The 17073-nt window shown below is 42.3% G+C and overlaps 8 protein-coding genes across 8 annotated transcripts; all 8 read left to right on the top strand.

Moving 5' to 3' along the window:
* Positions 1-156: 156 nt before the first annotated feature.
* Positions 157-1807, top strand: LOC143429293 (odorant receptor 43a-like). The gene is made up of 5 exons (XM_076904826.1): positions 157-977; positions 1160-1259; positions 1376-1477; positions 1541-1696; positions 1754-1807. Exons 1-5 carry the CDS (start codon positions 157-159, stop codon positions 1805-1807), a joined length of 1233 nt encoding a protein of 410 aa, XP_076760941.1.
* Positions 1808-2249: 442 nt separating this feature from the next.
* On the top strand, positions 2250-3908 carry LOC143429207 (odorant receptor 82a-like). The gene is made up of 5 exons (XM_076904709.1): positions 2250-3064; positions 3304-3403; positions 3482-3583; positions 3643-3798; positions 3855-3908. The coding sequence occupies exons 1-5, from the start codon at positions 2250-2252 to the stop codon at positions 3906-3908; spliced, it is 1227 nt and encodes a 408-aa protein (XP_076760824.1).
* Positions 3909-4448: 540 nt separating this feature from the next.
* Positions 4449-6032, top strand: LOC143429292 (odorant receptor 10-like). The gene is made up of 5 exons (XM_076904825.1): positions 4449-5251; positions 5327-5426; positions 5534-5644; positions 5734-5889; positions 5979-6032. Exons 1-5 carry the CDS (start codon positions 4449-4451, stop codon positions 6030-6032), a joined length of 1224 nt encoding a protein of 407 aa, XP_076760940.1.
* A 495-nt stretch (positions 6033-6527) lies between these two features.
* Positions 6528-8061, top strand: LOC143429291 (odorant receptor 10-like). Its single transcript, XM_076904823.1, has 5 exons — positions 6528-7330; positions 7403-7502; positions 7566-7676; positions 7758-7913; positions 8011-8061. Exons 1-5 carry the CDS (start codon positions 6528-6530, stop codon positions 8059-8061), a joined length of 1221 nt encoding a protein of 406 aa, XP_076760938.1.
* A 491-nt stretch (positions 8062-8552) lies between these two features.
* LOC143429290 (uncharacterized) lies at positions 8553-10422 on the top strand. The gene is made up of 5 exons (XM_076904822.1): positions 8553-9355; positions 9432-9531; positions 9601-9711; positions 10142-10297; positions 10372-10422. The coding sequence occupies exons 1-5, from the start codon at positions 8553-8555 to the stop codon at positions 10420-10422; spliced, it is 1221 nt and encodes a 406-aa protein (XP_076760937.1).
* Positions 10423-10746: 324 nt separating this feature from the next.
* Positions 10747-12801, top strand: LOC143429289 (uncharacterized). The gene is made up of 6 exons (XM_076904821.1): positions 10747-10911; positions 10974-11773; positions 11859-11958; positions 12337-12447; positions 12527-12682; positions 12748-12801. The coding sequence occupies exons 1-6, from the start codon at positions 10747-10749 to the stop codon at positions 12799-12801; spliced, it is 1386 nt and encodes a 461-aa protein (XP_076760936.1).
* A 447-nt stretch (positions 12802-13248) lies between these two features.
* Positions 13249-14820, top strand: LOC143429288 (uncharacterized). The gene is made up of 5 exons (XM_076904820.1): positions 13249-14051; positions 14139-14238; positions 14346-14456; positions 14533-14688; positions 14767-14820. The coding sequence occupies exons 1-5, from the start codon at positions 13249-13251 to the stop codon at positions 14818-14820; spliced, it is 1224 nt and encodes a 407-aa protein (XP_076760935.1).
* Positions 14821-15370: 550 nt separating this feature from the next.
* LOC143429287 (odorant receptor 4-like) lies at positions 15371-16969 on the top strand. The gene is made up of 5 exons (XM_076904819.1): positions 15371-16188; positions 16293-16392; positions 16501-16611; positions 16684-16839; positions 16916-16969. Exons 1-5 carry the CDS (start codon positions 15371-15373, stop codon positions 16967-16969), a joined length of 1239 nt encoding a protein of 412 aa, XP_076760934.1.
* Positions 16970-17073: the final 104 nt, after the last annotated feature.

The following is a 17073-nucleotide window of genomic DNA, read 5'->3' as shown; positions in this document are numbered from 1 at the left end:
TTGCACGATATTTCGCAACTCGTGCACCCTTGATTAATTAATCCACTCTTCGCGTCGTGGCGAGGCAGTAAAAAAAATTGACGCACGCGCCAAGTTATTCAGCGCATCCACTGTTCGAACCCAGCTCATTCGTTGAACTACCCCCACGAAGTAATCATGGTGAACGCATCCGTCGAGAATGCATCCGTTGCATTCAACGTCGCTCACGATCGCGACTACGAGTATTGCATCCAAGTGAATCGATGGCTACTGAAACCGATCGGAGTCTGGCCCATAAGCGACAAGGCAACGAGTGTCGAGAGATTGCTCGTGAAACTCTTAATTATCGCCTGTCACACGTTAATGATCACCACTTTCGTACTCTGTCTGTTGTACATAATGTTCGAGGAAGTGGCCATGGAACTCAGAATGAAAGCGATCGGTCCCACGAGTTATTGGCTCATGGGCGAGTTGAACTATTGCTGTCTCTTAACGAGGAGCGACGACATCGTCCATTGCATCGAGCAAATCGAACGCGATTGGAAAATCGTTGCCAAGGGTAGTCATCGCGAAATAATGTTGAAAAACGCGAGAGTTGGTCGTTTAATCGCGTGCACCGCTGCATTGTGCATGCACATGGGTGTGTTTTCTTACTACATAACCATGGGTTCTGGAAAAACAGTGTTCAACGTTGGTAACGACAGTTACACGATGTATCGTTTACCTTGTCCGATTTATTCGGACCTGATAGACATCAGATCCAGTCCAACGAATGAGATCTTGTTGGCTCTGCTGTATGTTAATGGTTTCGTCGTCAACTCGATCACAGTGGGTGCTTGCGGATTGGATGCTGTTCTCGCGTTGCATGCCTGTGGGCAGTTGAACGTGGTGGTTTCCAGGATAGATGATTTTGTGAACACGAAAGTGGAGAAGGAGGAGGAGAAGGTTGCTCAGAGGAAGCTGGGGTTTATCGTGGAGCATCATTTGAGGACGCTGAGGTATCGTCTGCGCGTTATTCGAATCTACTGTGCTGATATGATTCACTCGTATCACTAGCACGTTAAATTCGATTGAAGCCTGTTTCTTTTTTTGTATTAAGATTTGTATTGATGTTTATGTGATTGTCTGGCAGAATGATTTTTTTCACTGGAGAATTTGTATATGAAAATATTGGTTTCAGTTTGGTGTGGTACATAGAAAGAATAATGAATGTTATCTGCCTGGTTCAATTAGTGGGATGTACGGCCAACATGTGCATGCTCGAATATTACATACTCACGGTAAGGTTTTAACGAACGAATGAAACGATTGAGACAAGAGTGGAGGTTCGTACGTTGATATTTCTAATTGAATTTTCGTGTGACTAATTTCGTGCGTACGTAACTCGATTTCTCAGGAGAATTCGAAGGAAACTATGGTTTCGTACGGCATTCTATACGTGTCTGTGATCTTTAATATATTTATATTTTGTTACATCGGGGAGACAATTACAGAGCAGGTAAGAAAGTGATATAAAAAAAAAAAGTTTGCTATTAAGCCGCAAGTAACGAACGTTCAACAGTGTAGAAAAGTCGGAGAAAAGGTGTACATGACCGAGTGGTACCAATTGCATTACAAAACTGCTACTAGTTTGGTAATGATCATTTTAAGATCGAGCACAGTGATCAAAATCACAGCTGGAAAGTTAGTCGATCTATCTATAGCGACTTTTGGCGATGTAAGTATCGACACTCACTTCAATATACATTTAATCTATATACACTCCATGTTTCAGGTGTTTAAGACGTCATTCGCGTATTTTAACATGCTTCGTACAGTAGCGATTTAAACGCCCAAAACTACCATTGTTCTAAGTGATTTCTTGTTATAGACTTATTACGTAAAAAATTAAACGCTTATCATTACTCACCGTGCATTGAAATATATTAAACATTCCACACTCTCTTAACTCTTGCTCGATATAATTCCACAATAGCCACGAAAAATTCTAACAAAAATCAACTATCTCGCGTTGTCCAAAACGTTCCTCGCTCCATCGCCAACAGTTTAACCAATATCCCTGTCACTAAAAGAGTGAAGGAACAAGAACAAATAAAATCACCCTATCGTTCACTGAACGATAATCCTCACTCGTGCAGGGTTGATTAAAAAAAATTGCTCGATACGATACAACTGCGACGAGGGCAAAAAATGGCGCACGCGCCGACCTCAGCTAAGGGCGTTTCTACTCGAAGGGGTTTCATTCGCCAAACGGCTATCGCGACGCAATCATGCTGAACTCGTCGGAGCAACCAGCGATACTAAACACCGCCCACGTCCACGACTACGAGTACAGCATTCGAATAAATCGTTGGCTGTTGAAGCCAATTGGCGCTTGGCCAACGAGCAGCAAAGTCACGAGAGTGGAAAGAGTATTTAAAAAATTCTTGAATCTCACCTGTCATTCAGTGATCATCTTCACCGTTGCACCCTGCTTGCTGTACATCCTGCTCGAGGACGTGACCATGGAATCAAGGATGAAGGTGATCGGACCTACGAGTCATTGGTTGATGGGCGAACTGAATTACTGCTGCCTGTTGGCGAGGACCAACGACATCGTCAAGTGCCTCGAACACGTCGAACGCGACTGGCAAACCGTCGCGAAGGTCACGTATCGCGAGATCATGCTGAGGAACGCGAGAGTCGGTCGTCTGATCGCGTGTGTCGCCGCGTTGTGCATGCACATTGGCGTTTTCTCGTACACCGTGATCACTGGTTTTGGGAAGATGGTTTTCTACGTGGGCAACGATAGTTACTCGATGTATCGTTTGCCATGTCCGATTTATACGAAGCTGATGGACGTCAGATTCAGCCCTGCGAACGAGATCGTGTTCGCCGTGCAGTTGCTCTCTGGGTTCGTCGTGAACTCGGTCACGGTGGGTGCCTGCGGGTTGGCGACTGTACTTGCGATGCACTCCTGCGGACAGTTGAACGTGGTGGTCTCCAAGTTGGACGATCTGGTGAACGAGAAAGCGGAGAAGGAGGAGAGGAGGATTGTTCAGAGGAAGCTTGGTTTTATCGTGGAGCATCATCTTCGCACGCTGAGGTACTGTTTTGTTGTCTGATATGGTTTAGTTGTACTACTTGTATATGTAGGAGATCAATTTCACGCGATTCTACTATTCGCACGTATCTCAAATTTTTTATCTGAGTTCTACACGGTTTAATATTCACGGTTTCAATATATTTGAAATAAGAATAATATATTTACATTTAATAATATATTTCGCAAGGACTTTGCTGCTACGAAATGCTATGAGTTTGTAAATGAAAATGTCGTTTCAGTTTGATTCGATATATAGAACAAGTAATGAATCTGATATGCCTTGTTGAATTAGTGGGATGTACGTTCAACATGTGCATGCTCGAGTATTATATACTCACGGTAGGTTTCGACGGATAAAAAATATCAGAAAAGTTTTCAGGTCAGATCATACGTTGATCTGTCTACTTAATTTTTCAGGAGAAGTCGAAGGAGACAGTAGCCTCGTATGGCATCCTGTACGCATCCATGGCATTTAATATATTTATATTCTGTTATATTGGAGAGATAATTACAGAGCAGGTAAGTGAATTATGTCAATGAAAATTTGTTATTAAAACGCGAATAATTAAACCCAACAGTGTAAAAAAGTTGGAGAGAAGGTTTACATGACCGAGTGGTACCGATTGCATCACAAAACTGCCATCGGTTTGGTCATGATCATCTCGAGGTCGAGCACAGTGATCAAAATCACTGCTGGAAAATTAGTTCATTTATCAGTGGCAACTTTTGGCGATGTAAGTATCGAGATGAATTAAATGTACGTTTAATCTGCATATGTTCCACTTTGCAGGTGTTCAAGACATCCTTCGCATACTTTAACATGCTTCGCACAGTGGCGATGTGAATAAAAAATTGCGAATATACAATCGTTATAAATGAACTTTTGTTGTAGACTTTATACATTCTAACAAGAAGAGAAAAGTAAATATTTGTCATTACTCACTTTGTATTGCAGAAGTCTCAACTTGTTTCCAAAAGATTGTCTCTCGTCTCCTCATCACTCTTGCCAAGTAAAATTCCACAGATCCCAAAAGAAACGAAGAATTCCAAATCACAGTTGAACTTGATACTCGAATACTATTTAACGTCCCCCTTCAGACATCTCACAGCACCTGTAACCAAACAAACTTCATCAGAAGAACACCCACGAACCATTAAAGACGCATACTTCGCTCAACGCACTCATAGTCAGCTATTAGATCGCGTGCACGATCGCACGCATTATTAAAACAAATACCAGCGACAGACTAAATCGATCAGCGAGCAGTGCTCTCAAAAAAAACAGAACCACTCGCGCACGCGTTGAACAACTGTCTGGTGCAGTTATTCCCTCGCACAGGACGCACGAACCAGTCTTTATCGCGACTTTGATGAGTGCCCAACTATGTCGAGCGAATGCGTGGTGATAGAGACGAGTCTCGATCGTCGAAGTGATTACAGCCTCCAATTGAATCGATGGTTCTTGAAACCTATAGGCGCGTGGCCTGCGTCACCCTCGACTTCGAGGCTAAAAAAATCAGCTTCGATCGTTCTGAACGTCGTGTGCTACGGTTTCATGTTATCCAGCGCTAGTCTAGCTTTACTGCACATGATTCTGGAGGAGAAGAGCTTCTACGTGAACCTGAAAACCCTTGGACCAGTCAGTCACTGGCTGGTCAGCAGCTTGAATTACACGACTCTGTTGCTACGAAGCAAGGACATACGTTACTGCATCGAGCACATGGAAATCGACTGGCGAACGGTGAGAGGCGAGGAGGACCAGAAAGTGATGATGAGGAACGCGAAATTCGGTCGCTACGTGGCCACGTTTTGCGCTGCCTTTATGCAGGGTGGCGTGTTGTGTTTCTGCTTTGTGACAGCGTTGACCACAGAGGCGATTCAAGTGGGGAACGAGACGAGAATCGTGCACGTGTTGCCCTGTCCCGTGTACAGGGGTCTGTTGAACGTCGACGAGAGTCCTACGAACGAGATCGTCCTGATCACGCAAGTCTGGTCTGCGTTCATCGCCAATTCTAGCACGGTTGGAATTTTTAGTTTAGCTGCAGTTCTGGCTGCTCACGCGTGTGGTCAGTTGAACATCGTTATGATGTGGATCACGGATTTCGTGAACGAAACGAGAGACCAAAAGAAATCAGCAGGTTTTAAGCAAATAGGAACGATCGTCGAGCATCATTTAAGAGCGTTGAAGTAAGATCGTTTAAGCTATTTTTTACTGATTTTCTACTATTGTATTCTATTAATTTTAGTTGTTCATTTTTCCAGCTTCGTATCGTGCATCGAGAATGTCATGAACCGAATTTGTTTTTTAGAATTGTTCAGATGTACTTTAGACATATGCATAATTGGATACTGGATTCTAATGGTACAAATCGAAACTCTATTTTCGATTCACAATCCCTTTTTCATAATTACATTTGCGTGTATTTGTATGCGTGCAATTGTTATATTCTCCTTGTACATTTTTTGCAGGAATGGGCTGACCACGATGTTCAAAATCTGACCACATACGTTGTCATGCTACTCTCAATTTGTTTTAACATTTTCATAATGTGTTATATCGGTGAGGTGTTAACAGAGCAGGTATTGAAGCGTCGTATCGATAGAAACGGGAAACGAAATAGTATCGACGAGTATTAACGGTGGAGATTAATCGAGCGAATTGTTAACAGTGCAAAAAGGTTGGCGAAGTAGTTTACATGACGAATTGGTATTACTTACCCGACAAAATGATCCTCGACTTGATTCTGATCATCGCTCGATCGAGTGTGGTCGTTGAAATCACTGCTGGAAAGATGGTTCACATGTCCATTTACACGTTTGGCGACGTGAGTCTTCCATTCGACCACATATATTTTCCCATAAACTGTAACAATTAAATATAATTAAATATACTTCAAATACTGTACCATTTCAGGTGGTAAAAACTGGTTTCGCATATCTAAATTTACTGCGACAAATGACACAATGAAATGTACCTTCATTCAAAGAATTTACAGGAAAATTTCGAACACTTTAAATATAAACAATATTGCGAATAATTTATATATTATACTTATAAAAACCTCAGTATGTGTAATCACGTTAGTACTTAGATTAAGTCTCCTCTAACTATAGATTCGCACGATTTAACCCATCGTCTATCATAGAGATCTACAAACTAAGACACCAACCCATCCATTTACGTTCACTTATGCCTTCGCAAAGCCCCACGAAAGAACGTCGCATGCTCGTTCTCTAATTCATACGATTGCTATCGACAAGTTCGCGACATATCCTATGCACGAGGCATTCATGTTACCGCAACAAGTTGCTGCGACTAGACGAATTGATCGACGAGTGACGGCTTTAGAAAAAAAAACCGCGCAAGCGTTGAACGAACCCTCGTCTAAAGCTTGGACACACGCGATGCAGAATCGCCCCCTCATCAGTCGCGTTCATCAGCTTCGTTGAGCAACTACCCACGATGACGACCAAATACACGATCGCAGACACCAATCTCGACAACCACATCGATTACAGTCTCCAACCGACGCGGTGGTTTCTGAAACCGATTGGAGTGTGGCCAACGATGGCCACCACTTCCAGATGCGAACGATTACTTTCGATCGTGTCGAATATCGTCTGTTACACTTCTCTACTGTTCGTCGTAATCATCTGTTTGCCACACGCGTTTCTAGAGGCGGACAGTGTCTACGCGAGACTGAAATCGCTGGGACCAGTGAGCCACTGGTTCGTCAGCAGCATCAATTACACCAACCTGTTGTTACGAAGAAAGGAGATACGTTACTGCGTGGAACAAATAGAAACGGATTGGCGAACTACGATTAGGGAGAAGGACCAGGAAGTGATGCTGAGGTACGCGAAATTTGGTCGCTACGTGGCCACGTTTTGCGCAACCTTCATGCAAGGTGGCGTTTTGAGCTTCTGCATTGTACAAGCGCTCAGCACGGAGGTGATTCAATTGGGGAACGAAACTAGAATCGTGCACACGTTACCCTGTCCAGTGTATAAGAAGCTGATGAACGTCGTCGATAGTCCTACTAATGAGATCGTTGTGTTCACGCAAATTTGGTCAGCGTTTATCGCGAATACTACTACTGTGGGGATCTTCAATCTGGCCGCCATTTTGGCGTCCCACGCCTGCGGCCAGCTGAGTATAGTTATGGAAAGGATCACGGAATTTGTGAACGAATCGAGGAACAGAAGACGAGAAGCTGCTCTTAAAGAATTGGGCGTGATCGTCGAGCATCATTTGAAGACACTCCAGTAAGAATTTTCATATTCTTCTTCTTCATTTTTGTGAAATAAATTATTGTTACCATTTGTCGTTATTTTCAGTTTCGTTTCGTGCATCGAAGAAGTGATGAGTCGAATCTGCTTTTTCGAACTGTTCAGATGCACGCTGGTTATATGCATTATTGGATATTGGATTCTTGTGGTACTACACTGTTCTCTGTGGGTTTCTTCTACGATTGTTTCAATTGTTTTTTACTCTTTGTAGGATTGGGCTGACCAGAATACTAAAAATTTGATGACCTGCGTTATGATGTTCATGGCGATTTGTTTCAATATTTTCATAATGTGTTACATCGGTGAAATATTGTCAGAACAGGTACCAAAGTGCCACAGAAACTTTACTTATACTTCGAATGTGTAACAGAAATTGATAAAAATTATTGCGAATTGTTAACAGTGCAAGAAAGTTGGAGATGTGGTTTACATGACGAATTGGTACAATTTACCAGAGAAAATCATCCTCCACCTGATCTTGATCATCGCTCGATCGAGCGTGGTGGTTGAAATCACCGCTGGGAAGTTAGTCCACATGACGCTTTACACGTTTGGCGATGTCAGTTGATTTTCCACTTCAATATTACCGTACGCACACCTGCGATACATGATAAAATTCATTTTTAATGTATCCCAAATATTTCTGAATATTCCAGGTGATAAAGACTGGTTTCGTATATTTAAACTTTTTGCGAAAAATGTCGTGATGAACTGTATCCTTGGACACAATCCACGGAAAGATTTCTACAGCTTGAAACATAACAAATACTACCTATACATTATACATAATTTTTATATTCTAAATATATAGACGTTTTAAAATGAATTTTTAACTCTTCTTCACTTTACTCTCGAATATTTCAAACACACATCGACACAAGAATTATTGCATATCATTATAGCAACAGAACATGAACTAAACTGCAAACAAATTAATATCACTTTTCCCCCATTTGTTTTCACAAGAGCGCAGAAAGAGTTAGTGCACTGCAAACCCTTTCTTTAATTCATACGATTACTACCGCCAGCGTGATGCATGCACCGCTGCGATAACTTGTTGCGACTAGACGAATCGATCGATGTGCAAACGTCTGGAAAAAATTGCACATGCGTTAAGAAACTCCACAGGTGCATCGATGCATGCGATACGAGGCGTACTCCTTTCAGTCGCGTTCACAACCTTCGATCAGTAGCCACGATGACGCGCAAAGGTACGATCGCTGAGACGGACCTCAACAGTTACACAGATTACAGTCTCCAATTGAATCGATGGATCTTAAAACCAATTGGCGTATGGCCTGCGTTCTCCACTACCACCAAACTCGAGAGAATCGTATCAGTCGTTTTAAACGTAATCTGCTACGGTTGCATGGTGTCCGTGTCGTTTGTCTCTCTGTTACAACTACTTCTAGAGGAGGAAGCTTCGTACACGAAGCTGAAAATCGCCGCTGCCCTCACTCACTGGTTCACCAGCAGCTTCACTTACACTACTTTGTTATTAAGAAGCAAAGATATCCAGTTCTGCGTGCGGCACATGGACAGCGACTGGCGAACAGTGAGACGGAAGCGGGACCAGGAAGTGATGCTGGAGAACGCGAAATTCGGCCGCTACGTGGCGACCTTCTGCGCCGCCATCATGCAGGGTGGCATTTTGAGCGCCGTTTTTGTAATCGTGCAGACTATGGAGGAGATTCAAGTGGGGAATGAAACTAGAATCGTGCATGTGCTGATCACGCCAGTGTATAAGAAATTGGTAAACGTTGATGAGAGTCCAATGAACGAAATCGTCCTCGCGGTGCAGATCCTTTCAGTATTCGTCGCGAATTCCAGTACAGTCGGTACCTTCAGTCTAGCTGCTGTACTGGCTGCTCATGCTTGCGGTCAGTTGGGTGTGCTTATGTTGCGAATCAACGAATCTATGAACGCGTCGAGGAATCAGAAAGAAGCGGTTAAATCGAAAGAATTGAGACTGATCGTGGAGCATCATCTGAGAACTTTAAAGTATAAACGAAGACCTTCTTTGTTGTCTTTTTTTTTTAAGATGCTTATAAACTGTTACATTACGAATTGATTTCAGCTTCGTATTGTACACGGAGGAAGTGATGAATCAGATGTATTTTTTGGAATTGTTTAGATGCGTGCTAGATATCTGTCTAATTGGATACCTGTCTCTCGCGGTATATATTTAGGAAGCTGTCGTCGTATTCAATTCTTTCGATGTCTAATTATTGTCCATATTTTCCCAGGATCTGGCTGAGAATAATATTGAGAGCGCAGTGACGTTGTTTACATGTGTGTTGGCGATTTGTTTTAACGTTTTTATAATGTGTTACATCGGAGAAACTCTGACAGAACAGGTACGTGAACTCCTTATTAATCTCAAAATTTAACAATGACTTATTGTATAGAAATTGCATGTTCACTTTTGGTATTTTTAAGAGACAACAGGTTTAAAGATTTTCAAACCTGTTGTTCAGGTATACGTGAAATACGATATTTGAGATATTTAATGAATAACATGAACTAGAACCTACAAAATTATAACTTGATGCGATAAAAATGAAATAAATTTATGAATATGGTATATTGAATAAATACAAAATATTTTCACTATTCCTAATATGCCAATAAAAATTTTTAATAAATTTATATCGACTATATATTAGTTGTATATGCAAATTCAAATTTTATAAAAATGGAACATACGATATTTATATAGAAAGCTGTCGATACGAGAACAATTTTGTAAAAGAGATGCTAAAAATTAATAACACGAATTCTTAACAGTGCAAAAAGGTTGGCGAAGTGGTTTACATGACAAACTGGTACTACTTACCTGATAAAGTGATCCTAGATTTGATCTTGATCATCGTCCGTTCAAACGTAGTGATCGACATCACTGCTGGAAAATTCGTTCATCTATCGATTTACACATTTGGCCAGGTAAGTGTAATCATTGTACGCGATGATTATCCATTACAATCCCACTGTCTTCAATCCAAAATTTTAATCCTCAGGTGATAAAAACCAGTTTCGCGTATTTGAACGTGCTGCGTCAAATGATGTGACATCCATCCGTGACAGAAATGAATCCGTAGATTCCTGAAATCCGAAACAAGAGAAATCACATGTATATTAAATGTACTTTCCGTATTACAAACTTACAGAAGCAACTATCGTGTCTAATTACTCGATACACCGACGAAAACCACTCTAGTCGCTAACCTGTGCAAAGATTGACATCGCAACACGCTGTCATCAAACTTAACCGCCATCATTCAACTTTTCCATCGCGTTTCACAAATAATAATTCCATCAACACTCAAAATCTACTCTTTGCGCAATTATTTCCGATTCGATCCACAAAATCACGCGAACAGCAATGTCGCACGATGACTCTGATGTCTCTGACAGTCTCTTGCAACATGATCGTTCCGTACGCGAGCCACGACTGCAACAAGTCTCCGCGACTACACGGATCGATCAGCGTGCGGTTCTCCACAAAAAATCGCGCAAGCGTTGAACGCGACTCGGCTGTTGCACTAAATATACACGCAGTTCGAGGAATAGCCGTTTCAGTTGTGTCCACAGCCTCTAGTGAGCAGCAACGATGTCGAAGAAAGTAGCAACCCCGGAAGCTACCCCCGAGCTAATCAATTACAGTGACTACAGTCTCCAACTGAACCGATGGTTCCTAAAACCGATTGGTGCTTGGCCAGCGGCACCAACGAGCTCTAAAATGGAGAGATTCATCTCCACAATGTTAAAAATCATTTGCTATGTGCTCATGGTGTCTGTTGGAAGTCTTTGCTTCCTGCATATCATTCTGGAACGAGAGAGTATATACGTTAAACTGAAGACCACCGCTGGTCTCAGTCACTGGATAACCAGCAGCGTGACCTACACCACTTTGTTGCTGAGAAGCAAGGACATTAGATACTGCTTGGATCAGATCGAATCCGACTGGCAAACCGTGGCACAGGAGAAGCATCAAGAAGTGATGCTGCAGAACGCGAAGTTTGGTCGCTACGTGGCCACCCTCTGCGCTGCTTTCATGCAGGGTGGCGTTATGAGCTTCTGCTTCGTGCAAGCGTTGAGTACGGAGGAGATTCTAGTTGGGAACGAGACGAAAACTGTGCATGCTTTACCTTGTACAGTGTACAAGGGTCTGGTGAACACGGACGAGGAGCCAACCAATGCTATAGTCCTTTACGTGGAAATTGTTTCGATATTCATAGCTAATTCCAGCACTGTTGGGACGTTCAGTTTAGCGGCTGTTCTGGCTGCCCACGCTTGTGGACAGCTGGGCGTGCTTATGGTACGAATCACAGATTTCGTGGACTCTTCAAGGGAGCAAAAGAAACCAAAGGCGTTCAGGGAAATTGGATTAATCGTCGAGCATCATTTGAAAACGTTGAAGTAAGACTCTTCGTGTTCATTACCCCGTGCCTATTCTGAAACGAGTTTAACGTACACTGTTCATTTTTCTTTGTGTTAATTTCAGTTTCGTATCGTGTATCGAGAAAGTGATGAATCGAATATATTTTTTAGAATTGTTTAGATGCATGCTGGTTATATGCTTGCTCGGATACTTGATTCTTATGGTACATATTCAACACTTTGTTACTGTGATTTATTTCGCTTCCTTTTTTTTTTTCTTAATTCTGTTTGGTAATTATTTGGACATTTATTGTGAACGTCATCGTTCTGAACAATTATCTCTCGTTTTAGAAAAATAATTGCAATGCTACATATTTAATAGAGCGTAGCTTTTTCTAAATAGAAATTAATTTTATGTTACATTTGCTTAAATTTCTTAGAATATTTTATAATAAAATACAATTGTGTGCGTACAGAATTCAGAACGATGACTTCAACAACATACTTAGTCAAAATCGATTACCCCTATTCCAAATAATTACCCTTTGCGTATACACACGTTTCTCTATACTCAATTGGATACAATTCTTATACGTTTCTAGGATTTGGCCGAGCATAATTATGAAAGTGTTGCAACACTAGTTACATGCACCATCTCCGTTTGTTTTAACATTTTTATAATGTGTTATATCAGTGAAGTACTAACGGAACAGGTACTGAAGTGCAGAGTGAAATGAGAGACGAAATAATACAAAAATTATGCTAAAAATTAATACTGTGAATTTATAACAGTGCAGGAAGATTGGCGACGTCGTTTACATGTCAAACTGGTACTATTTACCCGATAAAATGATCCCAGATCTGATTTTTGTCATCGCTCGCGCGAGCATTGTGGTCGACATCACTGCTGGGAAGGTAATTCACATGTCCGTCGACACTTTCGGCCAGGTAAGTAAACTAATTACCATATACGAGTAGATACACCTGCTTTCTGTCGAATACTTCAATTGCAGGTGATGAAAACCGGTTTCGCGTATTTAAACGTGATGCGGCAAATGGTGAGATGAAATCGGTTATCAGAGGATCGATCCGTAGAATTCTAAGCTTTGAAATATGAAAAATACCTTATACGTTGCATGTACTTTTCATATACACTAATTAATGAGCAATACACAAACGAATATCTTAACAGGAAATTATTTTCTAAACATCCCTCTTCTCCAATCCTCACATCGTCCCCATCGTGCGTTTCAATTTCAATTGAGCTCACAAAATCGCACGAAACGCGAACATTTCCCATCAACTATAACCCGTGCAACTGTCCCTCCCAACACGATCGCTTCGCGTACGAAAAACTACTGCAACAAGTTGCTGGGAGAGTTCGACGAATCGATTAGCGAACAGTTCTCCATAAAAAAAATCGCGCAAGCGTTGAACGACCCTGCTGCACTGATCCACGCACCGCAAAGTGTACTCGTTGCAGTTGTGCTCGCGACCTTCGATGAGTAGCCACGATGGGGACTAAATCCGCGATGAATCTCAACAATCACAGTGATTACAGTGATTACAGCCTCCAATTGAACAGATGGTTCTTAAAACCAATTGGAGTCTGGCCAAAGTCACCATCCACGACCAGGCTCGAAATAATCGCTTCGAGGCTGTCGAATATCATCTGCTACGGTTTCCTGGTGTCCCTCCCGATTTTATCCTTGCTGCATCTGCTTCTAGAGGACGAAACTCTATACGCGACCTTGAAAACCACCGCTGGCCTCAGCCACTGGTTCGCCAGCAGCGTGAATTACACGATCCTGCTAGTAAGAAGCGAGGACATACGTTACTGCGTGCAACAGATAGAAAACGACTGGCGAACAGTGGCTACGGGGAGGCATCAAGGTGTGATGTTGCAGAACGCGAAGTTTGGCCGCTACGTGGCCACTGTTTGCGCAGCATTCATGCAATTTGGTGTGATGAGCTTCTGTGTCGTGCAAGCGCTCACCACGGAAGTGATTCAGATTGGAAACGAAACCAGGATCGTTCACGTTCTACCTTGCACGGTGTACAAGAGGCTGGTGAACGTTGACGAGAACCCCACGAACGCCATCGTGCTTTACGCGCAGATTTTCTCGATATTCATCGCGAATTCCAGCACTGTTGGGACGTTCAGCTTGGCTGCTGTGCTCGCTGCTCACGCTTGCGGCCAGCTGGATGTTCTCATGGTGCGAATCAACGAGTTCGTGGAGACGGCTGGAGACAAGAAGAGGACCGTCGAGATCGAGAAAATTGGGATGATCGTGGAGCATCATCTGAGAACGCTCAAGTAAGATTTCGTCTTCTTCCTGTCTACTCTGACCACGTGCGTCATCGTTAATAAGTATCTATTGTTCATTTCTCGTGTTAATTTCAGTTTCGTAACGTGTATCGAGAAAGTGATGAACCGCTTATGTTTTGTAGAATTGTTTAGATGCATGCTGGCTGTGTGCCTGATCGGATACATGTTTCTTATGGTACATATTCAATACGTTGTTATTCACAGCTATTGTCTGTTTCGTAATTTCGCCTGGCCACGTCTCGATTTGTATCGCATCGCTCACGATTCTTGTATTTATTCTAGGATTTGGCTGATCGCAATTTTAAATGCGCTGCGACGTTGATCGCGTGCCTCGTGGCGGTCTGTCTTAACGTTTTTATCATGTGTTACATCGGTGAAAAGCTGACGGAGCAGGTACTTAAAGCGTTCTGTTATCACGAAAAGATACGAACAGAAATTGTGCGAAGCTAATGGCGAAATTGTTCAACAGTGCAGAAAAGTTGGCGACATCGTTTACATGACGAACTGGTACTATTTACCTGACAAAGTGATCCTCGATCTGATCCTGGTTATTGCTCGATCGAGTATAGTGGTCAACATCACTGCTGGAAAGGTGATTCAGATGTCCGTCGACACGTTTGGTCAAGTAAGTGAACTCTCTGCTCACAGCACACGTGAATCGACGTGCATACCTATTTTCCATAAACATACTTCGTTATTCTAGGTGATAAAGACCGGTTTCGCGTACCTAAACGTGATGCGTCAAATGATGAGATGAAATCGATCCTCAGAACATCGATCCGTAGAATTCGAACGTATAAAATGCAAGAAACTCCATCTGTGTTGCATCTAATCATCGTATACGTTAATGAGCAATAGAGAAATTAGTATCTTAATAACGAAATGCTTATTTCATTACCACACCTTCGACTAGCAAACGTCTCTTCACAAAAAAATCGCGCAAGTTGAACGTTACTCTACTGGTGCACTTTTATCTAGCTTCTAAACTATTTTCTAAGCACATAGAACGTCCATATATCTTACACACTTGCACATTCTACGAGTAGCTCCAGTTCGAACCAAAAAATCCCACGAAACATAACATCGCATGCAATCCTCAGCTCCCACGTTCGTCTTTGCAACATTGTCGTTCCATATACGAGAGACTACTGCAACAAGTTGCCGCGACAGTCAGACTAATCGATCCGCAAGCAGTTGACCATAAAAAATCGCGCAAGCGTTGAACGTCACCCTTCTAGATAAACTAATACACCTAATGCGAGCTATACTCGTTGCAGTTGCTCTTAGAACCTTGACGAGTAGCCACGATGGCGAACAAACCAGTAGTCACAGAGATGGATCGCAGCAATCAGAGCGACTACAGTGACTACAGCCTCCAATTGAACAGATGGTTCCTGAAACCGATTGGCGTCTGGCCCAAGTCACCCTCCACGACCAGACTCGAGATAATCACGTCCAGAATTTCCAATTTCATCTGCTATTGTTTCCTGGTCTCCATACCAATGCTCTGTTTGCTGCATCTACTTCTAGAGGACGAAGAAATTTTGTACACGAAACTGATGAGCACCGCAGGGATTAGCCACTGGTTCGCCAGCAGTGTAAATTACACGATCTTGCTGGTTAGAAGCGAGGACATACGTTACTGCGTGCAACAGATCGAAACTGACTGGCAAACTGTGGCCACAGAGAAGCATCAAGAAGTGATGTTGCAGAACGCGAAGTTTGGTCGCTACGTGGCCACCCTTTGCGCTGCTTTCATGCAGGGTGGCGTGATGGGCTTTTGCGTGATAACTGTGCTGAATACTGAGATGATTCAAGTAGGGAACGAGACGAAGATCGTGCACGTTTTACCTTGCGCTGTGTACCAGGAGCTGGTGAACATCGACGAGGTAGCTATGAACGCGATCGTCCTTTACGCTCAAGTATTCTCGATATTCATCGCGAACACCAGCACTGTTGGAACGTTCAGTTTGGCTGCTGTGTTGGCTGCTCACGCGTGTGGACAATTGGATGTATTGATGATACGAATCGTCGAATTTGTGGACGCGTCGAGGTACCAGCAGAAGAAATCAGCTGGGTTTGAGAAAATTGGGATAATCGTGGACCACCATTTGAGAACCTTGAAGTAAGATTTCTTGTGATTTCTCTCTCTTTCTCTCTCTTGTCTTCTCTGAAATAGACGTCGTTGTTAATGCGTTATATATTGTTCACTTTTCGTGTTAATTTCAGTTTTGTATCGTGTATCGAGAAAGTGATGAACCGATTATGTTTTGTAGAATTGTTTAGGTGCATGCTGGTTATATGCTTGCTCGGATACTTGATACTTATGGTACATATTCAAAGCCCTGTTACTTTCATTCATCTCGACTCGACTAATTTCACTTCACCTCATCCACCTCCGTGTCTTCGTAGTTGTAATTTTATTCTGTCCTTTTAGGATTTGTCTAACCACAATTTCGAAACTGTCGCTATATTAATTACGTGTCTCATGTCCGTTTGTTTTAACGTGTTCATAATGTGTTATATCGGTGAGAAGCTGACGGAACAGGTATTTAAATGTCGTATGCGACGCGATCGTGAGAACGTCATAGCGAACGCTGACAATTCGAATTGTTCGCAGTGCAGAAAAGTTGGCGATGTCGTTTATATGACAAACTGGTATTATTTACCTGATAAAACGATTCTCGACTTGATTCTCATCATTGGTCGGTCGAACATTGTCGTCGACATCACTGCTGGCAAGGTAATTCACATGTCCATCGATACCTTCGGTCAAGTAAGTAAATCTGTCCTCCACGATGCAAATAAATAAACGCATACTTTGTTTAATCAATGAATGAATTATATTCCAGGTGATTAAAACCGGTTTCGCATATCTGAATGTATTGCGACAGATGATGATGTGAAATCGGTACGCAGAAAATGAACTCGTAGAATTCTAAGAGTGAAAATATGAAAAATACCTTATAGATAGCATGTATTTTTCATATACACTGATTAACGAGCAATA

Source organism: Xylocopa sonorina, chromosome 11 (assembly GCF_050948175.1).
Source record: "Xylocopa sonorina isolate GNS202 chromosome 11, iyXylSono1_principal, whole genome shotgun sequence".
Classification (NCBI taxonomy): Eukaryota; Metazoa; Arthropoda; class Insecta; order Hymenoptera; family Apidae; genus Xylocopa; species Xylocopa sonorina.
Note: the sequence above shows the minus strand (reverse complement) of the source record. Positions and strands in the feature narration are given on the sequence as shown.

Excerpts from the sequence above, each read along its gene's own strand:
- LOC143429293 (XM_076904826.1), top strand. The coding sequence starts at position 157 with ATGGTGAACGCATCCGTCGAGAATGCATCCGTTGCATTCAACGTCGCT. Across the intron at positions 1,478-1,540 it reads GGGAGACAATTACAGAGCAG|TGTAGAAAAGTCGGAGAAAA; the intron begins GTAAGAAAGTGA and ends AACGTTCAACAG. Across the intron at positions 1,697-1,753 it reads CTATAGCGACTTTTGGCGAT|GTGTTTAAGACGTCATTCGC; the intron begins GTAAGTATCGAC and ends TCCATGTTTCAG.
- LOC143429207 (XM_076904709.1), top strand. The coding sequence starts at position 2,250 with ATGCTGAACTCGTCGGAGCAACCAGCGATACTAAACACCGCCCACGTC. Across the intron at positions 3,404-3,481 it reads TCGAGTATTATATACTCACG|GAGAAGTCGAAGGAGACAGT; the intron begins GTAGGTTTCGAC and ends TTAATTTTTCAG. Across the intron at positions 3,584-3,642 it reads GAGAGATAATTACAGAGCAG|TGTAAAAAAGTTGGAGAGAA; the intron begins GTAAGTGAATTA and ends TAAACCCAACAG.
- LOC143429292 (XM_076904825.1), top strand. The coding sequence starts at position 4,449 with ATGTCGAGCGAATGCGTGGTGATAGAGACGAGTCTCGATCGTCGAAGT. Across the intron at positions 5,252-5,326 it reads CATCATTTAAGAGCGTTGAA|CTTCGTATCGTGCATCGAGA; the intron begins GTAAGATCGTTT and ends TCATTTTTCCAG. Across the intron at positions 5,427-5,533 it reads TTGGATACTGGATTCTAATG|GAATGGGCTGACCACGATGT; the intron begins GTACAAATCGAA and ends CATTTTTTGCAG.
- LOC143429291 (XM_076904823.1), top strand. The coding sequence starts at position 6,528 with ATGACGACCAAATACACGATCGCAGACACCAATCTCGACAACCACATC. Across the intron at positions 7,331-7,402 it reads CATCATTTGAAGACACTCCA|TTTCGTTTCGTGCATCGAAG; the intron begins GTAAGAATTTTC and ends CGTTATTTTCAG. Across the intron at positions 7,677-7,757 it reads GTGAAATATTGTCAGAACAG|TGCAAGAAAGTTGGAGATGT; the intron begins GTACCAAAGTGC and ends AATTGTTAACAG.
- LOC143429290 (XM_076904822.1), top strand. The coding sequence starts at position 8,553 with ATGACGCGCAAAGGTACGATCGCTGAGACGGACCTCAACAGTTACACA. Across the intron at positions 9,712-10,141 it reads GAGAAACTCTGACAGAACAG|TGCAAAAAGGTTGGCGAAGT; the intron begins GTACGTGAACTC and ends AATTCTTAACAG. Across the intron at positions 10,298-10,371 it reads CGATTTACACATTTGGCCAG|GTGATAAAAACCAGTTTCGC; the intron begins GTAAGTGTAATC and ends TTTAATCCTCAG.
- LOC143429289 (XM_076904821.1), top strand. The coding sequence starts at position 10,747 with ATGACTCTGATGTCTCTGACAGTCTCTTGCAACATGATCGTTCCGTAC. Across the intron at positions 10,912-10,973 it reads TTGCACTAAATATACACGCA|AAAGTAGCAACCCCGGAAGC; the intron begins GTTCGAGGAATA and ends ACGATGTCGAAG. Across the intron at positions 11,959-12,336 it reads TCGGATACTTGATTCTTATG|GATTTGGCCGAGCATAATTA; the intron begins GTACATATTCAA and ends ATACGTTTCTAG.
- LOC143429288 (XM_076904820.1), top strand. The coding sequence starts at position 13,249 with ATGGGGACTAAATCCGCGATGAATCTCAACAATCACAGTGATTACAGT. Across the intron at positions 14,239-14,345 it reads TCGGATACATGTTTCTTATG|GATTTGGCTGATCGCAATTT; the intron begins GTACATATTCAA and ends TATTTATTCTAG. Across the intron at positions 14,689-14,766 it reads CCGTCGACACGTTTGGTCAA|GTGATAAAGACCGGTTTCGC; the intron begins GTAAGTGAACTC and ends TCGTTATTCTAG.
- LOC143429287 (XM_076904819.1), top strand. The coding sequence starts at position 15,371 with ATGGCGAACAAACCAGTAGTCACAGAGATGGATCGCAGCAATCAGAGC. Across the intron at positions 16,612-16,683 it reads GTGAGAAGCTGACGGAACAG|TGCAGAAAAGTTGGCGATGT; the intron begins GTATTTAAATGT and ends AATTGTTCGCAG. Across the intron at positions 16,840-16,915 it reads CCATCGATACCTTCGGTCAA|GTGATTAAAACCGGTTTCGC; the intron begins GTAAGTAAATCT and ends ATTATATTCCAG.